Below are 26,010 nucleotides of genomic sequence, written 5' to 3'. Positions count from 1 at the left end.
TATCGATGTCTCTGTACAAGTTTCCAGGCTGCCAGTCGATCACCTCGATGGGATCGGCAGAGTTCAATGCGATGCAAACGGCCGAAACGGCTCCAAAGCCGGAGGCCAAGCCGAAGCCGAAGCCAAAGCCAAAGCCCAAGTCGAAAACTCTGCTGGAGAAGCAGAAGAAGCCCAAGGTGAAGATGCACAACGCTGGCCACATGGCCGCCTGGCGCGAGCATCGGGAACGGGTGCTGGGCATGACGAGCGAACTGGATACGCGGCCGCCCGGCTTCCAGGCGATCCGGGTGACCGGAGTGATCACGTTGCGCCAGATCGCAATGCAGTTCATGGAGCGCACCAGAAAGAACATCCAGATGCTTGTCGAGCTGTCCAAGACGATGCGCACCCACGGCGACATCATTCCCTTCCGCTATGACCGGGTCTACACGATGTCCTCGCTGCCGTACACGCTGAAGCAACTCGATCGCCTCGATTTGGAAAATCGCGATATTGGTAAACGGATCAAGGACGTGGTAAGCGGACTCGACACGGGCATCGAGAAGAAGAGCAGCCTGGTCAAGAGGAGGCATAAGGCGCGCGTACCACCGTTTCATATGCCACAGACCGGCCTGGCCAAATACAAGGGCTATAACATTACGATGCCCAAGACGGACAAGGAGCGCTGGAATCTGCTGCGTCCCACCATCTATTTGGACATCTTTCTCAAGGGCTCACGTCCGCTGGGTCGCATCGTTGTCCAGCTGTACACGGAGGCGGCGCCCGTCGTAGTGCTCCAGTTGGTGCGCGCCTGCATTTGCAACATGCACCAAAAGATCGTCATCAAGCGACTGTTTCCCAATCTCTGGATGGATGTGGATCTGTTGGAGCATGGCAACTCAGACCTGAGCCAGTCCCTGGAGTACGACGGCAAGATCATTGATCATGGCGCCTCCGCCTATGTCCTCTCCTTTAGCAAAGAATATCTACAAGGATTTCCCAAAAATGTCTCATTCTCCATGTCGTTCAAGCCCCTCAGCGTTGCCAATGGCAGTCGCATCGGCTTTGGCCAGATCATCCAGGGCAGCAAGATACTCGATAGCCTCCAGTGCTACGGCACCAAGAACGGCAAGCTCAACCGCAGCATTGTCTTCACAAGCTGCGGCTTGCTCTAAATTCATGTAAATGTACCAAATTTCCAGTGATCAAGTAATATGCGATTCGTGTTTAGTTTTTTAGACATGTCAGTTAGATCAATAAGCAAATTTCAGAGTGACGTATGAGCGATTTGCGAAATTATCCGTATGAGGACCTTTATATCTTTTTTTTATGATTATTATTATTACTAATAATATTTTGGCCGTATTCAAAATTCCAAAACCAGATCAGACTATTCAGAGCACAATTTCAATAAATTTGAAGTAAACTATTGGGAATCTATAGTGAGGGGTATATTAAGTAGACTCAATCCTAGCATTTAGAAGAAAGTTTTTTAGTAGATTATAAAAGATTAATGTATGTTAAAGTTTGGTTAGGCAAAGATGGAGAGTTATGTGGAATATTGATTCCATTGTCTATTGGAGAATATGAAGTATGAATAGAGTACTTTATATGGACGAATGTAAGATGACAAGGATGTTAGGCGCCCAAGTAGTCAAGGACAGGCAGGACTTTAGGAAAGTTTTTCAGTAGAAAGAATACAAAAATATAATGATTGATAGATAACTTCATTAAAGAGCACAATAGAGAGTGTAAGACGGGCAGAAATAGAGGTAAGCTAAGACAGTAAGACAGACAATAGAGTAGAGAGAGCAATTCCGTAGAATCAATAAATATGCCTCATAGTAAAATATTCCGTTATGAGTAACACATCCAGCTAGCTTGCTTTGGCCTGCCACTCAAAAAGCTCAAAGCTGTCAAAGAGTTTTACTTAATCTGATAATAGGTCTACTGGCTTCAGCTCATTTCACAATATTCAGCTTCTTGTTTACTGAATATTTTATTGCCGGCATAATTATTTGAATTAGGAATTCATAGGCAAAATGATTTTTATCTGTCTTACGCTCACAATCGATCCCATTTCCTCCCTACTTTCTAAAGGGATAAACTTGCTCTGCAGGTTGTTTGGCAGCATTGGAGCGAGCTGTCATTAGCATCACTCAGAGTTTGAGTTCCAATCAGTTGGCAGCAGAGCGTCAACGCCTGTCAATTTGTTAACTAAACTAGTTGCTGCTGTTGCTGTTGTTGCTGCTGCCTCATGCTCATCTCTATTTGCCACGCTACAGACGGAGGTGTCTTAAACTCCATTATGCCATGTTCGACGTCACTCTTCATTTGCCTCAATTATAAGCGGACAGAGTGAGGAAAAAGCGCAAAACACGAGTACAAGTCAAACAGAGAGGGAGAGAGAGAGAGAGAGAGAGAGGGAGAGAGGGAGAAAGAGACCTCTGACAGTTCTCACTTCTGCTTAACAAGATGGCAAACCAAGTTTTGGTTACAAGGCCCACTACACAAGGCTTATTAATAATTGCGCCATTCTCTGGCCAATTTCTAGTTTCAGTATTTGACTTAGCCAGCTTGGCTGGCCAGCGGCAGCAACTGGTAAACAAAGCCAGCGACCACTTGAAGGCCCTGCTGGGCTGCTGGCTGACTTATGTTGTTGTTATTGTTGTTGTTGTTGTTGTTGTTGTCCACGCGTCCTTTATGTGCAGCACTCCTGCAGCGCTAATTAATTTTTCTGACCAGCATTCACAAACAGCGGGGGCGGAGTCGCAACCCGACTGTGAGATTTACATTTATTACCCATACCCCAGGGCTGGGGCCACTCTCTCTCTCTCTCTCTGTCTCCCCCTTTGCCTCTCTTTATCTCTCGCTGACAGGCTGCAGCTGCCAGCGCTGGGGGCATAGAATTGCTCCCCTTTCTCTGGCCCGCCAGCTGTTTGGGATTTTAGGCAAATTCAAGGCCGTTTTGTGCCTTATGTGAATATATATTATATATATATTTCTACTATATATGCTCTGGGCCCTCGAGATGCTTGTACTTTATGCGCGGCAAATTAAATAATTTTAATTTTTATTGTTTGGGCCCTTCCGCCCCTGCCCTGCTCAGCGGTTGGTCCTTGGCTACGGATTCCTCTTTTAGTAGGCCATAATTTGCTGGCCAAGTTTCGTTTTTCTCGCTGTGTGTGTATGTGTGTTGGCCAACATTTGTTGTTTTTCTTTGTCCTTTTCGCTATGCTGACGTTTTTTCGCCTCTCTATCTATTTAATTTTTTTTGCTCTTCCTTGCAGATCCGCCCTCTCCGCCATTAATTTCGGGCTATATGGAAGGACAAATTATACCAGCCGGGTCGGTGCAAAAACTCCTCTGTGTCTCATCGGGCGGCAATCCGTTGGCAACGTTAACGTGGTACAAAAACGACAAACGGGTGAGTTTTTCTATTTCTACTTGGTTTTTTACTTTATATATATATAAATACGGGTAAGGGTGAAGTGAAATGAGAGTATATTGGTTTCATTTCTGCAATGTGAATGCATTTTGTGGCTAATGAGACGTTGAGTTGACTAGACTTGAGGGAGTTGACATGGACAATATATTTATATATTTTAATAGATCATTTTTGGAATTGAATTTCTAATGAAAGAGCTAAAAAATAAATACAAAAAGAATAAAAATAAACAAAAAGATTATAAAATAAATACTTAAATAAATAAACAGTTACATTCATAAATATAAAATAAGTTTATTAATAATTAAATACGTAAATAAAAAATATATAAGAAATAAAAAATAAAAATAAATAAATGAATAAATAAAAATAAAATTATTTTATAAAAGATAAACAAATAGACAAATAATTTAAGATAAATAAAATTAAATAAATAAAAAATAATAATTATAAATAAAAGACATAAAAAAAAACAATAAATAAATTGAATAAATTAAACAAAACTAAAAAATAATAAACAAAATTGAATAAAAAAAATAAGTAAAAATAAAATTAATATTTAATAAAATTAATAAATATACAAATAATTAAATCAAAAGAAAATCATATGCAAAAGAATTGCACACGAACGAGCATTGCAAAGTCAGTAAAACTCAAGCATATTTTGCATATGCAGCACAGCACACACAATAGAGATAGAAAATGTAAACACACACAGACACACACACACACCCAGTTGGAGTCGTTATGCTATCAACAGCAGACGAACAACAAACATGCGCCAAACAATAATGGCGCTATTGTTGACCATTTCCGCTTCCGGTTTATGGGCTGAAAGTGCTAATAAGGCTGAAAGCGCAGCTGGAGCTGGAGTTGGAGTTGGAGTTGGAGCTGCAGCTGGAGATGGAGCTGCAGCTGGAGCTAGAGTTGAAAATGGCATTTTATCTGCAGCTACTTTAATGTCAGCGAGCCGTGCATATCCTTTAGCACCTTTGCATAACTGATGTTGATGATGCTGCTGCTGCTGCTGCTGCTGCTGTTGCTGTTGCTGTTGCTGTTGCTGTTGCTGTTGCTGTTGCTGCTGTTGATGCTGCTGCTGCTATCGAGCAATTGTCGTTGCCTGGGCTAAGCTCCAAAATTAAATCTTTAGCTGCGTTTGGCTGCAGCGGAAGTGGCCGCAAATGCGCCAGCTGTCGAGCTGCTGTTGCATACTTATGGGCGCTGTCGGGCTCTGGACGGTGGGCGGTGGGCAGCGGGCGTTGGGTGGTGACTTCCTTCAGCTGTAAACTTGATATGCAACAAAAAGGCAACTAGCCACCGTCGACTGCTGCTGGCTGGCTGTCACAGCAACGGAAACAAGCAACTGCTCTCCCACTCTCCCTCTCTCTCCCACTCTCTCGCTCTCTCGGTCTCTTTTGCCATCTTTATCACCATTGCGGTTTGCTTGCCATCTATCTCAGCCGTAAGGCGCCGCCTGCGGTGCCCGGTGCGGCTGCTCATCTGTGTGCGCGCAGATTAAATGATATTTTATCAACAAAATTAAAATGCGCTGTGTTTTATGCTCGCAGCTCTTAGCACTGCGCCTGCCAGCTGCTCCTCCAGCTATACGCCTGTCTGTCTCTCTGTCCTTCTGTCTGTCTGTCTGTGTCACCCTCTTTGCATATGCAGCACATGGCCTCGAGTTGTTTTGTTTTTAACACACTTCGTGAGCTGCTTTTAGCTCTTAGTATGCGTATATATCCTATATATGTACGTATGTATATAGAGCCATAGGCGAAAGTAGTTTGCAGCGAACAAACAAGGATGTACACAATAATCCAAATTGGTTTATATAAGAAGGAGCGAAGAGAGATATCAATTTAAAACTGAAATTATAAATATATGTTGTTTATGTTTGTCGTATATATATATTTTTTATATAAATATATGTATAAATATATATTTTTTTTACAAATATAAAAAAAAAATTTTGCAGAATATATGTAAAAAAAAAAAATATGCTCATGTAAAAAACACACAGAGACACATTAAAAAAATATATATATATAAAAAAATATATTCTTCTAAAATATTATACAAAATAATAATTTTTTTAAATATCTAGTCTTGCAAAAAATATATTCTTCGCAAAATTATATATAAAAACATATTTCTAAAATATATATAAAATGATGTATTTAAAAAAAAATATATATATATAAAATATATATATATATATAAATTCTTTATGATTGACATAGCTGGGATAGTCTTATATATTTTAGTTAAGAAAAAGTTAGTTGACATATAAATGCAAAGGCATATCAAAGTTAGCTTCTTCACATTTCTGCTCTAATATATTTACTCTTATTCATTTACATCGAATCTGGCATATATTTTATGCCTTTTGCCATTTGCGTTTGCAGATCAACTCCATAATTCGTGCCGCCGACAAATCAGTTTCGGCCGAAATAACTATTTTGGCCAACGTCACCGACAACCAGGCGCAATACCGTTGCGAGGCCTCGAACAGTGCCACCGAGATACCGCTCTTTGAGTCCACCACACTGAGTGTGCACTGTAAGTAGTAGTAGTTGTTGTTGTTGTTGTTGTTTGCCCCAAGACACCGAGCTCACGCTATTATTATACGCTGGCTGTGCTTACAGTTGCGCCAGAGACGGTAAAAATACGCATTGAACCGGAAGAGCTGAAACCTGGCATGGAGGCGACCATCATTTGTGACTCCAGCTCAAGCAATCCGCCGGCAAAGCTGTCCTGGTGGAAGGATGGCATATCCATTGAAGGTACGTACCATGAGCAGCAGCGCACATTTTGGAAGTTTGCCCAGCCGCCAGGCGAAGGCAGGGCATGGCATGGACTTGGCGGCGCCGTTGTCAAAATGGGCAAGCGCCTGGCTACCCAAGCTGATGCTGATGCATTTTTTAAAGGCGTTTCCACGACAACATCCGGTCTGGTTGCCAGCCAGCCAAGCCCCAGCCAAGCCCCATCCAGCCCAGCCCAGCCCAGTCCAGCTCTGCGTCCAGTCAGCTCAGTCTCTAAAATAAAATCACGCCCATTTTGTCTCTTTCATTGGCTCCTGCTTCTGCTCCTGCTCCTGCTCCTGCTGCTGCTGCTGGTTTTGCTTCTGCAGGCATTAATAACACGTCCAAACCAGGTCTCTGGGGCGGCACAGTCTCAACGCTCGAGTTCAGGCTAAACATCACCCAGGAAATGAACGGTGTGGTCTACACTTGCCAAAGCGCCAACGAGGCACTGCAGCGCAGCGTCCACGAGGCCATCAGCCTGAATGTCCTATGTAAGTACGAATCCAGCTCATCTCAATGCACTAATTGAGCAATTAGACGCTGTCTGAATGCCAAAGTCCAACTAAATTCTGCTAACTGTAATTCTCAATTAAATATCTGCTCCCACTCTATGGACATGGACATGGAAATGGAAATGGAAATGTAAATGAAATCGAAATTGTAATTCAAATGGATGCACACACACACACACACACACACACACACGTAGATCCACCCAAGTTTGTGCCACCGCCGTCGTCCACTTCAGTGGGTCTGGAGGGCGAGTCGCTGCAGGTGCCGCTGCAGGCGAACGCGAATCCGGCGCTAATTAGCTACACCTGGACTAAGAACGGCACGCCCATACCGCAGGACACCAGCGGCAGCGTGCCGGCCGGCGAGCATCGCATCTTTGCCGATGGCGCTGTGCTCAACTTCACAAAGCTGCACCGGGAGGACTCGGGCATCTACACCTGCACGGCGAGCAATTCGCAGGGCAAGGCGAGCATCAACATCACAGTCGTGGTGGAATGTAAGTGACCTAATCCAACTGGCTGGACTAGAAAATGCTTAAACTACTCTCCCTCTCTCTCTACTCCAACTACAGACGGCACCACCATCAAGTCCGTCTCGGAGAACATTATTGTGAATCCCGGCGAGGATGCCATGCTGTCCTGCAGCGTTGAGGGCAAGCCGCTCGCCGAGGAGCACGTGAAGTGGGAGCGCGTGGGCTACGACATGAAGGCAAAGACCACGACTACGTTCACCAATGGCACCGCCTATCTGCACATCAAGAACGCCCAGCGCGAGGATGTGGGCAACTTTCGCTGCGTGGCCGACAATCATGTGGCCAATCCGACCAATCGGGACGTGCTGCTGATAGTCAAATGTGAGTGGGAATCAAAGTGAAATAGTTTTTTTTTTTTCGTATCCCTTGCAATGCTGAGCTCCCTCGTTGCAGTTGCGCCCGAGATCGCCAAGTCGCCGACGCTGCTGCGTGCCGCGAGCGGTACGGGCGAACGGGGGCGTTTGCCCTGCCGGGCGCAGGCGTCGCCCAAGCCGCAGTTCATTTGGCGCCAGGACGGCAAGGATCTGCCCATCAATCATACGTTCAAGTATGAGCTGGAAGAGCGCAAAATCGACTCGCTCACCTACGAGTCCTCGCTGATTGTCGAGAAGGTGGCGCCCGCCGACTACGGCGCCTACGAGTGTGTGGCGCGCAACGAGCTGGGCGAGGATGTCGAGACGGTGCGTCTGGACATTACCTCCCCGCCGGAGCCGCCGCTCAGCCTCAATATACTGAATGTGACCCACGACACGGTCACCGTGGCCTGGACGCCAGGCTTCGATGGTGGCCTGAAGGCCTCCTACCGTGTGCGCTATCGGTATGTACATCTCCTGCTACTCCTCCCCCACTCCTGCCACTCCTGCATGTCGTGTGCTTGAAGTGCATTCCATTGCAATTACTGCGAATGTCACGTGCACTAATGAAATTGTCCCTCATGCGTTGGCTACGCATCTCTCACTCTCTGTCTCTTTCTCTCGCTTGCAGCATGGCAGACCGCGAGCAGTATAAATATATTGACGGACTGCCCAACAGCCACAAGCTGACCATCGGCGGACTGCGCATGAATACGCTGTATCTGTTCTCGGTGATGGCATGGAACGATTTGGGCCAGAGCTCCTACCTGCCGGATTTGACGCGTGCCCAGACCAAAGGTAAGCCCTAAGCTATTCCACTCCAGTCGAGGCTCCTCGCGTTTGTCCACTGATTGATTGATTTATGCGTGCACCGCCCTTTGGCATTTATGCTCGCCCGACAATGCACTGAGCACAGAGTGTGGCTAGGTCTATTTCCTCTATTGATTCCCGCCCACCCCATCCCCCCGCGCCACCTATCGTTGTGTTTTCTTCACTCAATCAATGATCTCTCTTTCCCACAACGCTGCGCTTAATTGGAATCGTATTATGGTGACAACGACAACATGAATATACATTGGATACGCGCACCACCACCACCACTAACACCACCAGCAGAAGCGCCGCCACCCTCACAGCCGGCTTCGTCGCTGGGCGGCGGACCGCCAACCACCAGTCAGACACCGCTGGGTGGCACATCGGGCATGCTGCTCGTTGGCGTCGCAGCGGGCATTACGGTGGTGTTGCTCAACGTGTTTGTCATCGGCTGTTGTCTCCACAAGCGCAACGAGAAGCGTCTGAAGCGAGGTACATCAGCAACATCAATAACTGGGCTATTCTTGCTGTTGTTGTTGCTTTTATATATGAAATTGATTTTATGATTGACAGACTGAGTGATTGACAAGCAGCTGCACACAAGTTTTAATCGTGTGAGCCAAGTAATTTAATTGCTTTAGAGTGAATACGTTTTTTGTTTAATGCAGCTGACTAATTGATGGATTGATTGATTGATGTACTGACAGTGTACGCGCATTAGCTTATTAGTTAAAGCTGCTAAATTGAGGGCTTTAACGTTGATAGCTAGATAACGAAAATAATAGCAGATTCTAGATGGTTGAAAAACTGACTGAATGATTGATTAAGTGTTTGATTGATTGATATACAATATATATATATTTAATAATAAGAGCTAGATAACTGAAAATTATACATTTTGCAGCTTTTTTAAAGTATATGAATGAAAATTGTGGAAATATTTGATTGATTGTCTGATTGAATGAGCAGCGAGAAAAGCAGAATTCGACTTCTTAAACATTTCACAGCCTAATTCGTTGATTGACAATCAAATTTATGAGCTTAAGGATTAGCTTAGTACCCCTAAATGGATCTTTATTTCCATGAAATACCAAAATCCTTATGTTTTCATAAAGTTGCCCAGCTCTCTGAGTGTTTGACTGATTGATTGATTGACAATCAACGCAAATGCTGAAGATCCAGTTCAATATATACCTGAAATATAGATGGAGATGTGCTGGAAATGTTGTTAATCATTAATCTTTAAGCCGATCAATCGCTTGGCCAATTCAATAAGCCCAATCAAGTAGAGGCCTTTCTAGATTGATCAATAAATTCTTGAAAATCCCTTTCGGCCATGCAAAAATTGAAATTGAAATTGAATCGAGCAGAGTACTCGATAGTTGTGGCAGTAACTCGCAGATGACTATAATTTAATTTCCATTTTTGAACTGAATACAGTTTCGCTGTGCCGGTGCCGGTGCCCTACCCGTGCCGGTGCCCGTGCTGCTCTACGGTTGGCGTTTCTACGTGCCGTTGCGGTCAGCGTCGGACGGCGCTAATTTCATTTGGCCCCGTCACATGTTGGGACTGCGTTTCCGCGTGCGCGCCATTGTGACTCCATGGCTACGTGATTTGCGTCACTTTTGCATGGGTTCCTTAACCGTGCCCAGAGTAACAGGCGGCTCTGGCCTAGAAGTAGAGCGCAACCACACAGCCGACCCACTCGCATCACTCGCACCACCCCATTTGCTGCGTCATTTTTATTACAATTTCTCATTTCATTTTGTTTTTTTTTTTTTTTTTTTTTGTTTATTTCGAATCTATTTATTGTTTTATTTTTACAAGCATGTTTTCTGTTATTATTATTTATTATGATTTCTTCTTCTGTGTTTATGTTTTCATGGTTTCGTTTGGCTGGCTTTGGTTTATTTTGACTTGCTGTCGCGACATTTTCATGGAGCAGGAATTGAAATGATGCCAGCCGAGTTAACGGAGGACTCCAGCAATACGCCGAACCTGCTCATAATCGCCATCTCTCTGGCGGCATTCGGATTCCTGTTGGTCAATGCGGCGCTCGTTGCCTGGTTCTTTGTGCATCATCGGCGCAAAAAAGGTTCGTTGACATGTTGCAGCATGTTTGCATTACGATTTATATTTATTTGGAATTTTATTCTGTTATACTTTACATTTATTTATTTACTTGAGAGCCTTGCCAATGTAAATGCAACTCTTTGAATTCATGAAAAGCCATCTCTTTGGCTGCTCATCTTTCGAGTTTTAAGTGGAAGTGTGACGGCATCCAGCAGCCACTTCCGTGACACCAGAGGAAGCGAACGCGTTGTGCAACATCCGCTGCTCCCAGTGCAACATGAACGTGGCCTGTTCACTTTATGATGCTCACTAAACAATTTCCTGCATCTACATAGATGATATCTATAGAGAGAGAGAGATAGAGAGAGAGAGGGAGCGAGATAGCGATAGATAGTTAGTTAGATAGTCAAAGGTGGCCAGCGTATAAATAGGTCGGGATATCGTATATGCGCTTCTTGTAATTTCCGCGAGAAAACCAAAGCTCGAGCGTGGCCAGAGGATGAAGCCAACCAAGCCAAGTCAAGTCAAAGGGCAGCAAAAAGAAAATAAGGAAAGCGAAAAACAAACCGCTCTGAGCAGTCAACAAGAATATAATGATGACAGAAAATAATGATGCATCCTGGCAGCGGACAGCAGACAGCAGACAGCAGCCAGCAGAGAGCGCACGACCCCGAGGTCCATGCCAAGTGCAACTGTTTATTGAACAACGACGTTGGCAGCCAGCTCGTCCGGTTGCCCCCATTACCCCCAGTTGGCCCCCCACAGCCCACACCCCACAGTCCATCCCATCGCATCCCATTTGGCCGTTGGCGAAGACAAATGTGCATCGTTTTCTTAGCTGAACGCACAATCTTTCGGAAATCAGATTGCTCTAGTCCATTCGCCGGCATTGGAGTGAGCGAGAGAGAGAGAGAGAGAGAGAGAGCATGCAGCACGTGTTGAAAGTCCTGCGTCGCCTTGGCTGCCTGCCGCTCAATTTGCAGCTAAAGCTGCAGATTGTTTATTAATATGGAATTATATTTCAACAGGCCAAGCGAACGAAATATAAATATGACTCCCGACAGACCCGCAGACAAATAGAGAGTCCGACAAACGAACGAACGGACGTACAGACAGACAGACAGACCTAACGACCTATCGACCCAATCGACTATGGAGCGTCGAGAGAAATGCAGACATTTCTTGGCAAGTCAGGTCTCAAAGACAAACCAAGCCGGAACGTGCTGAAAGTGTTGAGCCGAGGGAGGCGCACAATTTCGCCAAAAGCGCCGCAAAAATTTCTGGTTGGCCAAAGCAGGAGCCGAACGTTTGGCCAGGCGTGCTAACCAAATTATTTTTCATTGAGCCAAATTTAGTGGTTTCACAGCAGCAGCAGCAGCAGCAGGAGCATCTTCCCAATCAAACTCAAGTCCCAATGCAACGTAGCCGAATTATGCATACGCATTTGTACGTGAGCTCCTTCTGCGCCATCCCCTAAGACGCGGCATTCCAACTGCCAGATGTCCTTCGCAACAGTTTGTGCTCTCTTCTCTAACTCTCTCTCTCTCTCTTTGTCTCTCTCTCTCTCTTTCAGTTGTATTCACATATACTTTTGGCAAACATTTGACTTATGTGTTGACTTTTTGCCCGCCAGCTTTTGACTTTTGACGGTCTAATAGGTCGCCTTGTTTATCAGCATATGAATATAAAGAGCCAAGGCAGAGAAGAGGACTTCTTTTACAAAGTTGGCCAAGTCTTTGACTAGCTGTGTGTGTGTGTGAAAATTGCTAACTAGCTAATTAACTGATTGACTAAATGATGATAATCACAGTAAGATTCTTAATTAATTGAAAGTAGAAATGATAAATAACATTAATGAATAATGGATATAGGACTTATAGAAAGTTTTGACTGTCTGATTGACTGATTGATGAAGGCTTCAGCAAAACCCTGCATACTAGAGACTCCCATTGATATTTACTAAAATAATATTTAATAAATAATATATTTAATATATATAAAATTTGATGATCAAAGCCTCATCCAGAAGCTAGAATTGATTGATGTTTATTTAAAATTAATTGAATGATTTATGATGCTAATGAAAAGGAAAAAAGGAAAGGGAATAGTCCACTCTTAAAAATTCTAAACATTGATCGATTTATAGACTATATACTAATTGAAGTACCGAAGATTCAATAACAGTAAGCTGCATGGCTGATTGTTAATTGATTGAGCCCTATGTACAAAATATACCCAACAGTGATTCCAGGAATAATCCAACTGCTTACTCAATTGATTAATTAAAACGAATTCAAATTCGAAAAACTCTCTCTCATTGATATTTGATACCCACATTTCTGGCAATATAATTATGATTTTTCTGCAATTTACAAATTTGATTAAGGCAAGTAGAAACTCCTTGAAATGGCCAAAGACGGAAAAGAAAAGAAGAGAAGAATGGAAAAGCGCCGCCAGCTCTCGTTCAGCAGGATCTGGCGCTGTATCCTTTGTTTGCATCCTCGAATTCGGTCTGTGTGAAATGTAGGCCAAGATTTTTTGACATTATGAGCGCGCGGCACTCTCTAGCGGAGCATGAACTACAGCCGCAGGACATAAATAAGATATTTTTCTTAGAAATTCAGCTTGCTTTATTATACGGATACGGAAACGGGTTGCCCGGGCTGGGCTAGAGTTGGGCTTCACTGGGCTGCAGCTGATGCTGAAGCTGAGGCTGAGCTCTTACCAGTAGTACTGGCAATTTCTCTCTTATTTCCAGTGCACAGTTATGTTTGAACAAATGACGCGCTTGCATATGGATGCCAGCGCCGCCCGCCCACCGAATACCCTGCACAAAAGAAATTCATATTTCAAGTCTTAACAGCCGCTTGTTACAAGAACTGTTAAGCGAGTCAGAAAGCTGCTGCTATTCCTGCTACTCCTGCTGCTGCTGCTTTCAAGTAAAGTAAAAAATAAAAACTGTCTACCCCAACAACATTTTTATGACAATGTTCGGCTACCCCGCCGCCCTCGCCCGCCTTGCATAAGCCGATAACTGACAATGCCCAAAAGCATTTTTTCTTCTATTTCTTCCTCTTTTTTTTTGGCCATAAAGGAGTTGTCAGGGAAACTGGTGCGTCGGCCAGGATGACAGCGGTCGGCAGCAGGCGGGTTAGGAGGAGGAGGAGGAGGAGCAGGAGTGGGGCAGAGTGGACAGCTTTTAGCCTGAAGATAACTCTGCATATTTCAATGTTTTCGCTAGCGAAACTTGACTTGTGGACTGCCTGCCTGACTGCCTCCCGCTCGACTCCTGCTCGACTCCTGCTTGCCTCCCGCTCGACTCCTGCTCGACTGCTGTTTGTTTGTTGTGCTCGGCCCTTGGATATGCATTTTTAATGTGCATTTGCGCTTTTGTGTCCAAATGCCGCATGACGGGAAAAGAAATTCATCCGCCTCAAACCAGAATATGAACCCGAAAAACCCAAACTCCCGACCATGGCCACCAGAGGAAGTCATCCGCACGGAGATACCAGCTAAGAAGATTTCGCTGTTGCCCGATAAACTATGCCAAAAGTCTGCGGTTGGCAGCTGGTCGGCGGTTCGGCTAGGTCATTGTACTCCAGTGGACATTGGCAATGCCACACACACACACATACACAGAGAGAGAGGGAGAGAAAGAGAGAGATACACATTCATATATCATTCTCATATGAGTTTTGTGCAGAATGCCATTTCTAATGTTTATTGGCTTTCGACTGGGCTTTAGCTATGAAGTGTGCGTAGAGGAAGAGAGAGCGAGAGAGAGCGAGAGAGAAGGCAAAAGCCTGGGCCACAGAGTTGCACAGAGTGGAAATTACAAGACTCGCATGGGCTTACGTTAATTTGAGACTGGCAACGGCATAGTCAATGATGAAAATTCCAAAAACCAATGACAAATGGACAGCTGAGAGAGCGAGAGAGAGAGAGAGCGGGAGAGGAGATGAAAAGTGTATGCGACACCAGTGAAAAGTTTTGTGCCAACGTTGCGTTTGCCAATGGCGATAAGCGTGAACTCTCTACTATTCTCGTCTCTCGGCTCTCTTGGGTTGCCGCCTCCTCCTCCACAATATAAAGCGAAAAACCGCTTGACTTTGACACTCTTTAAACAATTGACTATGGACCCCGACTGCGAACGGGCCATCGCATCTGTTGAGATAAGCGCACAGGCTGTCAAACAATTCGGCGCCATCGCCGCTGTCCAAAACTTTCCAAGTTTCCTGCTTGCCACAGATATCTGCCACATACTACATGCCACAGCTTTTTCGCTGAGACTTAAATACATTTTGCTATTTGCAATATTTGCGCCAAGTGGCAAGCAGCAAGCTCGACAGCTATATATACCCTGTAAAAGGGCATAGGCTGTAGTGGAAGATGGATGAAAAGGAGAGCAAAACAGAAGAATCGAAGAGAAGGGAGGTGATTGCAAGAAGTCAGCAAGTTTAATATAAAGAAGGAACAGAGAATGGACAATATAATATAAGGAAAGAAGGAATTAAATAGAGAGAGGCGAACTGAAAGGAAATTATATGAACTGATAATATAAAACAAATAAACAAGCAAAAGGAAATGAAATAAGTAGAGGAGAAAATGAAATAAATACGAATAAGAAGGTACGATAGGAAAAGAGCGGAATATAGGAGTAGATATAAGAAAAGCAAATAAGAATAGAAAGAGACAGAAAGAGACAGGCGACACTAGACTAGAGGAGACAGGAAAAAGGAGGACGAAATTCGAAGAGAAGACAGAAGAATAGGGTAAGGTAAGAGAGGTAACCAAAGAAAAGAGTCGAAAGAAAAGATGACAGAAGACAGACGGGAGAAGAAGACAGAGAAGCAATCCAGACCAGTCTCAGAAGTCACAAAGTCTCTCAGTTAAACATCTGCAATTTAATGTATTTCTGTTAACTTCGCTCCATTTTCTCTCACTCTCACTCAACTGCAGCGACCTCAGCTTATCACTCCCTCTCAATATATTATAGGGTATGGCAACTGCACAGTTTGTCAATAAGTTTGCTCAACACTTGTGATTTCGAACAGAAGCTTTACTCACACACACACACACACACACACGCCCACATAACTGTGAGAAGTCAAAGAATAACTGTCGCTTATATTTTCATCTCGCTTCTTTCTCTTTTTCTGTTTTTTTGGTCCTGCTCTACCAGCAGCTCCGCAGATTAAGAGAAAAACCTTCAAAGCAGACGTCCATGTCAACGGCCACGTCATTAACTGACCTGACGACCGCAAAAGCTGTCTAAGCCGTGTCATGCTCGTGTGTGTATGTATGTATATACATATACATATACATATATCTTTATAGAAACACCAGAAAAAAAAATACGTTCGCTTTCTGTACAGATTTTTCGGTCTGTCGTGGCATAAGTGCAAAATTTGTAATCTCTGTGTCGTTGCAGTCCTCGCTGTGTGTGTGTGTGTGGGCTCTACTGTACAGTGAAGCCACCAGCACCACAACAACAACAACAGCAACTGCTGGCACTGGATTATTAGACGAGGCAAGGCTTTGTCAATGCTAAGCCCGCCAGCTAACCTTTAATTCCGTCTGTCTACATATAGATGGTCCATGTTGAGCTGCGGCATTCGACATTCGATGTGTGTATTTATGACTTGTGCATTGATTTCTAATGGACTCCATTAGATAAATTTGTACCTGACTTTCCAAATGGAATTTATATTGGCTGTATAGAGCGAGATCTCTCTCTCTCACACACTCTCACTCTCACTCTCTCTATCTCTATCATTACTTTGTGTGAGTCTCTGCCTCAACAGTCAATTGCCATCAGTCTTCGAGCATATATTCACTCCATAATTTCCAGGGTATTTCACACATCACATCAACAACCACACATTCAGTTAATTGTGGTTTATATTTTTTATTTTTTATTTATTTTTTTTGCATTTATTTTTTATTGTTGCCACCGCGTGTCATCATAAATAAAGCATGTTAAAATGGCTGGCAAAGCAAAATATTTGTAATTCACTAAACTATAAATGCAATCGGATAGTTGATAGGGAAATGCGAGAGCCGCCACGTGGAGCTGACTGTGGCGCCCTCCTCTGACCTCTGACCCGGGGCCACATGTTTTATTTACAATAAATACGCAAAGGTGTCGACGCACAACAGTCGACTGGGATATGAACCGCAATTGACGGCGCGCAATTAAATGTAATTTACATTTTGTAATTTTGTGCGAGGTAGAAGAAGAGAGACGAGAGTGAAGAAGAGAAACCAGAAACTGAAATAAGCTCATAAAAAACTATATGAATGAAAAATATAAATAAAATATTTTGCAGGCAAAGGCAATCAATAATAATATAAGTAAAAGTAGCTCTAGAAATGTAGAAGGAGATATATGTAAATAAAAAAATAATATAAAAGAGGAGACACAAACATTAAAAGAAGAACTGATGGAAATAGAAGTCAAAGAAATGTATGAATGGGAAGAAAAACAACAAAAATAGTAGACATGAAAACAAAGGAAAAATCCAAAATAGAAACTAAGAAGAAAATAAGCAGAGAAATAATATATAGATACCTCTAAAAGATATAATAGAATAAAATAATACAATAAACAAGAGATAAGACAGCACAGACAATCAGAAAGAAGAGAAGAAAGGAAAGAGGAGAGAGGAAAACAGAGGACTGACAGATCTAAAATTATAGAAGCAACTAGAGCTACCAGAGAGAAATACAAATATATGAATTTATCTATCAAAGGTTGCCTAATCAAAGAGCAAAGCTCTGTGAGCGCAATCATATACAAAAGCAACAACAACACTTGTAATATATTATTGAATAACAATTTGTATATAAGTATGTATGTATATTAATATAAAATTTCACCTATATATATTCGAATATATTCTTACATAATTTTTCCCATTTTTTTCTTTTCTCTTGTCTTTTCCCAACATGTAACCTGAACACCTGAACATGTGAACACCTGAACACCTGAATGAATGACGATTCGCTCAACTTAATGCTGTTTGCGCTTATGGATAAATGAAAACAACAAATGCACTCAACGCAACACACACGCACACTTAATGTCACACACACACACACACGCACATTGACTTTGTATGAAACACGTGTTAACCATGTGGCGCGGTCATTTTGTCGTTGCCATTTGTGAAAATGTGCCATGAATCATTTAATGGCATTTTATATACAAATTTAATTGCATTTCCACTCTGGGCCCCACTCTGGACCCACTCTGCCCCTCGTCCCACTCGTCACGCATCGCCAAAAACTGAACATCGAATGCATTGATTTTAACCCTTGACCACGGCCAACAAAATCCACGTTGGCTACGCTGCGCCAAAATGTGAATAATTTAACGCAATGCACGGCCCCATACCGGCTGGACCCACTGCGAACCTCCACATCCATCCATTTCCATTGGCCACCCCCGCTGCCACACACTCTCCCCGCCCTTTCCACATTTTTATTTCGGCCGCCGCTGGCGCAACATTTGCTTGCGCTGCACTTTGACAATCTTTGCTATTTGCATTTGATTTGCATTGCCTGAAACTATGCCCACTGGCATTGCCACTGTCACTACCGCGACCGTCACCCCGACCACGACCACGACCACGCCCCTGACATTTACAACAAACACCCGCTATATCCGGATAACTCGCACTGCCCATCTCACCCACTCTCCCTCTCTCCCCACTCCCTCTCCCATCTCCTGCTGCGGTGTTCCAAATGACTGGCGCACTGCGCACCACCAACGCCCGCACCACCGCCCAATCAATTTTCGGCATGTCACTGCCAATTACACCTTTTCAATATTTGCGCCGCATACTTTCGACCCTACCTATGCTTTCTCTCCATTTTTTTACTGCGCTGAATGTGTCTGTGTCCTCTGACATGCTGTTGCCCCCCACCCCACTCTCCCCGCCTCACTTACTCTGTCTGGATGTGGCGCATCCAGTGGCGGAAACTACAAATCAACCAGGCAAAACGGCGACCATCGAAATGTACGCGCCCAGCTCGTACAATGACACCGTCACCGGCGAGACGCTGTCCAGCGTTTCGGAGAAGAGCGAGTCCTACTCCAATGAGGGCAGTCAACCGGAATATATTGTGAGTATGCCGCCACTTTTTAGCCCCAGTCCATAATGCTTTTTGCTTCTGCTCTGCTCTGGTCTACATGAATATGCAATTTGTGAACGCGATTCAGTACAATGGGTACCCATAAAAAATAAAAAAATAAAAACCCCAAAAAAATTGTCTGCTCGGAACAGAGCAAAAAGTATATGATACGCCCGTCTTAAGTTATTGCCAGTCGCTTGAAAATTACAACTCTCAAGGCCGGAACTGGGAATTGGCTTGGGTAGCGAGCATGTTTGACATCGAGGTCGCCGGAACTGCCTGGCAGGAGGCGGGCAAACCGGCTGGCAAACGAGCAGGAGCCAGCAGGCAGCAGGCAGGAGAAGGCCTTCAGCCGGATGCTGGCAGCCGGCAACTCGGCAGCCGGCATCTAAGACGTTGTGATTAATTACGCTCCGCTCGCGCTGATAATGATGAGCCACGGCATCGTCCTCCCGATTGGGCCGCGAAACCAAACCGAATTCCCAGCGAATTGCGAACCGAGCGAAGGCAAACAAACAAATCGCTTCAAATTATGAAAATCATTTATTATGCGCGTAATCTGCACTTGCCACAAAAACTGCCGCCTAATGTTGACTGTTAACTGTAAAATGTCATCTTGCCGCTCCCTCCCCCTCGCCGCTGGCCGCGGGGCGTGCCATAAATCAAAGTTGCGTATACGCAGCGTGCGACGCCCTCGACGAAGGTGTCGCGCGCTGTCAATTCAACTTTCAACGCCTTCCGCAAACGAAAGAAAAAAAAGGAAAAGAAGAAGAAACACGAAAAAACAGAAGCTTAAGTAGAGAGTAATTACGAAAACACGAAGCACTTCACAAACAGACCAGCGACGTGGGCGGGAAGTTCTCAGCTTTTACATGCATTGCATTTATACTGAATGTTTGCCCACTCTCTCTCATACTCACTCTCTCTCTCTCTCTCTCTCTCTCTTCTCTTAGGACGAGGCACGCAAGAAGGCGGCATCGACATATCTGGTCGAGAGCACGGACATGCCACCGCCCAGATACCAAAAGGATGGCACACTGCCAGCATTATATCCAAATAATATGGGTAAGTCAAGATCTAGCTGACCAGATAACAGATAATGAATGTGCAGGCTGCAAAAAAAGAAAAACAATTTTGATTGGGTAGTGCTCGACTAGCAGATACCCTGCAAGTAAAGATTGTTGATACAGACATTATTTTATTATTTATTTGTATTTTATTTGTTATTTATTTCTTATAATTATTAATTATTTATTCAAATTTTATTTTTTATTTACTTTTAATTATTTTTATTTATTTCGTATTATTTATTATTTACTTTTAATTATTTAATATAATTAATTATATATTTATTTCGTAGTATTATGAATTATTTAATATTAAAATTATAATTGAAAAATATTATTTATTTTATAAATTATTATATATTAAAAATCCTAATTAATAGAGATAAAACGACAGGCAGTTGTCACTGGCCTTCCAGATGTAGATCATAATGTAATTTTCAATGCTTAATTATGTCATTCTAATGTGAAATCTTACGAGATCAACCGAAAAAAATTTTATAATCAATTGCTTTCGCTCTGAGTAAGAGCCTTAGGGTTATCTTTTCGTTTTGGTTATCAGTTAATTGATTTATTTTGAGCTATTCGTATGAACATCTTTCAGAGAACGAACACAAACCTCGCCCATATATCAATGCAAACAAAAGCTCAACCGAAAGGTAGGGGGATAGGAACGGAACAGAACGAAACGAAACGGCTGATCTCTGAATAAAAAGTGTCAAGAAACAAGAAAAGAGAAGAGAGTAGCTGAATACAAATGGAAAAGATATCTCGCTCTCTCTCATTTCCCCTCTCTCTCCCTCAATTTTATTCCATTCCCTTCCACCTCTCTGTTCCATTCAGCTCTCCAGCCATATAAGTTAAGCAGCTCTTCATTCTCTTTCAATTCACTCGCTCACCTCCTTCCATCAATAAGAGTCATTCAAATCAAATAAACAAACAACCCGCCATTGCCATGCCCAGGGTATAAAAGCGAAACTAGAGCGAGCCAGAGCAGAGCACATAAAAAGCATTTTAGATAATTAACTTTTGGATGCGGAAAAAAACCCCAAAATGTAGAATAAAACGAGATGAACAAAAAAGCGCCGAACCAAGTTGAGAGTTGCACGCGCTGTCAGCGCACGTCAAGGCAAAGTCCTTGCTGCAGCTGCAACGGCAACAGCCAAGGCAACGGTAAAGGCAAGTGCAACTGCAACTGCAACTGGAATTGCAATTGCAGCTGTTGCCTGATTTGATGGCAATGATTGCAATCAGAGCCAAAAATAAAAGCGATGTAAAAACGGATATCGGCCAGAGAGAGAGAGAGACGCGCTGAGCAACTAAGTGCGCGAGCGCCCGATGAAAATTCAATTTGAGTGTGCAACATCTCCATCTTAATTGTAATTGAGCAGCAAAGTTTTTGCCAGTCTTGATTTTCAATTGACTCATGAGAGTGTCTGTCCGTGTGTGTGTGTGTATGTGTGCTTTTGTCTTTGTGTGTGTGTGTGTATGTTTGACCACATCCTCATGCCGAGGCAGTCGCCAGCTAGCAGGAGCTAGAGCAGCAGCAGCAGCTGCAGCAGCAGGAGCAGCAGCTGGAGCAGAGGCAGGAGCAGGAGCTGGAGCACTAGCAACCAAATCACGTTTCGGCGCTGTGCTAATTTAAGAGTGCGTCAGAATTTAAGAATATCGTTCATCAAGCCGAATGAAAATGAAAAAATAATAAAACTCAATAATAGACAGAGAGAGAGAGCAGAGGTCGTGCGAGTAGGAGAGAGTGAGAGGGAGATGGAGAGGGCAAGAGCCAAAAGTAGAAGACGCAAGAAAAAACAATGGACGTATTATAATAACATTTCCGACTGAAAAGGAGACGCCGAGGAAGACGTAGACTCAGACTCCGAGGCAGACTCCGACCGAGACGAAGACGGAGACCGACCCGGAGTCAGTGCTGAAAGCATCTCGCGCAACTGCATTTCAAATGCAAAGCGCAAGAATAATAAAAATACATTAGCTGCAAACTTTTGCTTTTGTTTTTTTGTTTTTCTCCCTCTCTCTCTGACTCCCTCTGCGTTTTGCCACGCCCCTCTCAGCCTCGTATGCCGCGCCACTGTCGCGCTTCTCTGCTCGCTGCTGAATATCAAAAATACAATTACCTTATGTCAACGAATTTCGACAACTGAAGGCGCCAAGTGGAGCATACTTCAAAAGTGTCAGCAGCAGCAACAACAACAACAACAACAACATCAAGGGGAATACGAAAAAATATGTTTTGAACATGCACTACCCGAATACTAAATACACTTGCCAGCATATAAATATGATGGATATTTGAATAGATGTGCGAAATTATATGGAAGAAGTTAAATTGTAGCTCTGATTAGCTGTTTGTATATGGAATACATACATATATAGATACAATACTCTTATTATATCAATGAATTGACCAAATAAGAGTAGTGCGATTACGATCACTACAATTGAGTATCTACTCAAGTTATCGATAACATTGAAATTGAAATAATATAGACAGATTTATCAAAAAGGCCTTAGACTGAGAATTATATTAACTCTAATCTCTAATAAATAAATGAATATTTTATAGTAGTTCAATTCAGACTCAGATGATTTAGCTGCAATAAGATTAAATCATTCGAAATTCCATATCAAAATCAATTATTCACTCAATTTAGCCAAAAAAAATAGCGCATAGCTAATATCGTATGCCTGTCTAGGTTTAGCCAAAATAAATATACCATTTGGCAGTGTATGGCAAGAGCAAAAACATTTGATAGCGTTTGACGCTGCGAGACAAGGACTTGCCACAGATAAACTCAGATGGAGATGGAGCTGGCGCTGGCGCTGGAGCTGGGGACAGAGTCTCGGCTACAGTGCGCGTAATTATGTATGCGACTGCGTGGTATAAAATAAAAAGAAAGAAAACAAAAACGAAAGAAAATAAACGAAAGAACAACAAGAAAAACCGCACAAAAACACGAACACGGAACGCGCTCACAAAAGGCAGGCGAGAGGAACGAACGAAAGCGAAAGAAGCAGAGAGGGGGAGAGGGAGAGAGAGAGAGAGAGAGAGAGAGAGAGAGACAGAGACAGATGTGAAACAAAAAATGGCTCGTGGCATAAAAATTAAAATGCTTGCCGGAAGCTGAAGCTCAAACAAGAGCCGTAAGCAGGCGGAGTGAGAAGTGAGGGGGGACGATAGATGGTAGTCAGCATGCACATATACATACATGTGCATGAAAACACACACATGCACAACTGTCTTGTTGTTAGTTGTTGCCACCTGCTGCTGCTGCTGCTGCTGCTGCCTCAATTGAGATCAAATAATAGATGAGCAACAGCAACAGCAATAGCAACAACAACAACAAAACAGACTAGCTTTGTCGCCTACACCCAGCCCAGCCCCGCCTCCTCTCCCACCCACACCCAGCTGATGGCCATTGCATTTAAGCCAAAAAGCAAACTGTGAAGCGCATTTTTAATGAGATACCATTGAAAGCGCCACCCTGTTAATGAGCAAGCCGCACGAAACGGATAGCGCCATCTGCGGGCGATTTGCCGAACTACAGATGTGCAAATATGCAACAGCGAACAGTAAATGAACATGATGAAGAGGCAGATGGAAGATGAAGAAAAAGAAGCAGCCAACATTAAATGAAAAGCCAAGTTCTGTGCAATTTCCATAGACTTGACTTGGTCAGGCTCAAACAAAACAGGCAGAATTTTTATATATTCGTATATCTTTGCTATAAGGGAGCAGTATTTACTGTGTTATATGCCCTAACTATTGATAGATGGTATTAATTTGTGTTTATCTGTGTGTGAAATACGTGTTTTACGGTGGGTTGCAAGAAAATCGATTTGTAAACAGGTTTTCTTTTGGCTATTTATTATAATAATATTTATTATATTTTATGGCAAGTATACAGTATTGCCTTTATGCGTCGGGCCCATCTGACAACTCTATAATTTTTCACAGACTCAGGGCAGCCATTTCAGAGATTGAATACAGTTTTTTCTTACCACAACAATATCCTTTATTTAAAAAAAAAAAAAAAACATTTCTCTACCTTTACTCAAAACACAAGTCATCTACAGTCGATTTTTGGTTCTACAAATTTGCAAAATTTATTTGAAAATAATAGATAATTAATTTTTCTACCTTTACTCAAAATACAAGCCATCTACAGTCGTTTTTTGGTACTACAAAAATAGGCCAAATTTAGTAGAAAGTAATCATTTAATTGAAATGTTGTTCCAGTTGTTGAGATCTATGCCCAGGTCCAGATTAAGTAGGAAATTCGAGTGATCCTTTTGTTGTTATACTCTATGTATGAATATCATATATCAAATTAAATTTATGGCCCAGTATGTGAGCCTTTTCTGCCTGTTAATCGAACAGTTTACAAACTCCATGTACATATATACGCATATATACATATGTACAGCGCTGTTCATATAAATACTATGTATAAATATATATATACATGTATATATATGTATATATAGAGCCAATCGCAATACCTTGTATTTTCTCATTAACTATGCACAATACACTTTCGACCAAATAATTGCCTTTCAGCAAGGCTATTAATATGAAATGAGCGCTGCTTGCTGATATATGGCTATGTGTGAGTGTGTGTGTGTGGGTGTATGTATGTTTGTGCTGCATGCGTGGCATGCATAGTTAGTTCGTTGCAAGTATCTGGCCAATTATGTGCATTACATATGCACAAAAGTGAACTTTGCTTTTGCTTCTTCTTCTTCTTCGACTGGTTGTTCTTCTGCTGTTGCTTTTTTGTAGCTGCTCTGATTTTGATTTAGCTGTAACTGGCAACTGGCAATTGGTTAGTGTGGTTTCAGCTGCTGTTGCTGCTCCTGCCGCTGCTGCTGATCGAAAAATCAATAATTCATGAGGACACCCCCGATGCTGCGAGCTCCTTTGAAGGTGCTACTACAGGCTAACACCAGCAACACACCCACCCACTTCCGCCCCACCCCCACCATCTAGTCAAGGCAGTAATACACTTTGTATTACACACGCATACACAATACGCATATGCAAAGTAAACAAGCCACAAAATGAACATGGGAGCCACGTAAGCAGCTCAGCTACAGCCATGGCCTCCCACTCCCATCACTCGCTCTCGCTCTCTCCCTCTCTCTCTGTTGCTCTCTCGTTCTGTCTCTGTTGCACAGTTTTTCGTTTCCTCTGTGGGGCGTCTTCGATTTGTCTGCTTGTTTGGCAACGCCACAGCCCGCAGCCTGCTCAAGTTTCTTAACAAAATTATTGTTGCCTACATTTGAGCGCACGCTGGAATTTCAGCCAAAATAGGTGTCTGTGTGCATGTGTGTGTGTGTGTCTCGTTGTCTAAGTCTATTTTACAAAATTACAAATTTGTTACGTTTGTGGCTTTCACGCCTTTGCGAATGACAGCCAAATTTGAAGTGGTTAAAGCTTTGCCCCAAGTAAGTTGGGGTTTGTGTGAGAGTGTGCGTGTGCTAACAGCTAGCTTGTCTTATCATAAGTAGAGACCATAAATAGCCAGTAATGGCAGAGCTTGTCTAGCCAGTGATTTGCCCAGCTGGACTTATCAGAGCAACACCCGAGTCTCTTATCACCTGCGAGTGCGGCTGCAGCTGCAATTAATGGTTTTCGTTTTATGCACTTCCAAACGTTTGCACAGCAAATGAACCAGAAAGCAGCAAAATGTTGCACCTACGTGAAAACGCAAACGCATGTCTAAATGGGCAACCATGGGGAGCAGGAGCAGGAGCAGCAGCAGCAGGAGACTGAAGACAGGAGACAGGGGAATTGCAATGCAATTCGAATGTTGAATGGAGGCTACGTGTGCATTTACACAGCTCAATGTATAGTGAGTGTATGTGGGTGGGTGTGTGTGTGTGTGAATGTGTGGGTGTGTGTCTTCTACCGAAAAGTCTTTGGCATTTGCTTGGCTTGCCTTGACTGTTACTCTCCTCTGCTCTACTCTTTCGTTTCGTTTCCTTTCATTTTTTTTTGTGCGCTCTTCGTTGCAAATGCGGCTATAAATGTGTCATTTGCAGCAAACAAATTGCATTTGTGCTGCAGTTCATCTGCGGTTGCGCTTGTGCGCTACGTGCAACAGCACGAACTAAATGCATAATACGCGTTTATGGTCTCAGAGCCGCTAAATTTATACAAGTATCGATAGTTGCGAAGTTGCCAAGCCACAATTTATATAATTTATAGATGCATATCTCGACTGAGAGTGGATGGCATGCGGGAACTTGTTGAAGCGAGCGGTAAAAAGTGAAATAA

The 26,010-nt window shown here is 43.1% G+C and overlaps 2 protein-coding genes and 1 long non-coding RNA gene across 5 annotated transcripts in view; 2 read left to right on the top strand and 1 right to left on the bottom strand.

Moving 5' to 3' along the window:
- sns (nephrin adhesion molecule sticks and stones) overlaps nucleotides 1–26,010 on the top strand; it is an 89,869-nt gene that overhangs the window by 51,946 nt on the left and 11,913 nt on the right. The window contains exons 10-20 of one of the 3 annotated variants that reach the window (XM_018103835.3): nucleotides 3,270–3,406; nucleotides 5,833–5,986; nucleotides 6,073–6,210; nucleotides 6,558–6,722; nucleotides 6,941–7,240; nucleotides 7,316–7,597; nucleotides 7,670–8,093; nucleotides 8,261–8,427; nucleotides 8,746–8,934; nucleotides 18,491–18,642; nucleotides 19,605–19,716. In XM_018103835.3, coding sequence (XP_017959324.2) covers nucleotides 3,270–3,406; nucleotides 5,833–5,986; nucleotides 6,073–6,210; nucleotides 6,558–6,722; nucleotides 6,941–7,240; nucleotides 7,316–7,597; nucleotides 7,670–8,093; nucleotides 8,261–8,427; nucleotides 8,746–8,934; nucleotides 18,491–18,642; nucleotides 19,605–19,716 — 2,220 coding nt within the window. Of the gene's footprint in view, nucleotides 1–3,269; nucleotides 3,407–5,832; nucleotides 5,987–6,072; nucleotides 6,211–6,557; nucleotides 6,723–6,940; nucleotides 7,241–7,315; nucleotides 7,598–7,669; nucleotides 8,094–8,260; nucleotides 8,428–8,742; nucleotides 8,935–10,387; nucleotides 10,538–18,490; nucleotides 18,643–19,604; nucleotides 19,717–26,010 lie in introns of all 3 variants that reach the window. The other 2 variants (XM_018103836.3, XM_018103834.3) reach the window with 2 other exon arrangements.
- Nucleotides 5–1,408, top strand: LOC149091060 (uncharacterized). The gene has a single exon (XM_089261483.1). It carries the CDS (start codon nucleotides 6–8, stop codon nucleotides 1,152–1,154), a length of 1,149 nt encoding a protein of 382 aa, XP_089117609.1. The 5' UTR covers nucleotide 5; the 3' UTR covers nucleotides 1,155–1,408.
- The window catches only part of LOC149091059 (uncharacterized), a 55,112-nt gene continuing 39,405 nt past the window's right edge, over nucleotides 10,304–26,010 (bottom strand). The window contains exon 2 of the long non-coding RNA XR_016196995.1: nucleotides 10,304–10,842. This is a non-coding gene — a long non-coding RNA (uncharacterized LOC149091059). The remainder of the gene's footprint in view (nucleotides 10,843–26,010) is intronic.

This window comes from Drosophila navojoa, chromosome 5 (genome assembly GCF_054131105.1).
Source record: "Drosophila navojoa isolate 15081-1374.11 chromosome 5, UAZ_NAV_1.0, whole genome shotgun sequence".
In the NCBI taxonomy this organism is placed as follows: domain Eukaryota; kingdom Metazoa; phylum Arthropoda; class Insecta; order Diptera; family Drosophilidae; genus Drosophila; species Drosophila navojoa.
This window is presented reverse-complemented; position numbering and strand designations above follow the sequence as displayed.

Bases quoted from the DNA above. Each gene is read 5' to 3' on its own strand.
- LOC149091060 (XM_089261483.1), top strand. From the start codon at position 6: ATGTCTCTGTACAAGTTTCCAGGCTGCCAGTCGATCACCTCGATGGGA.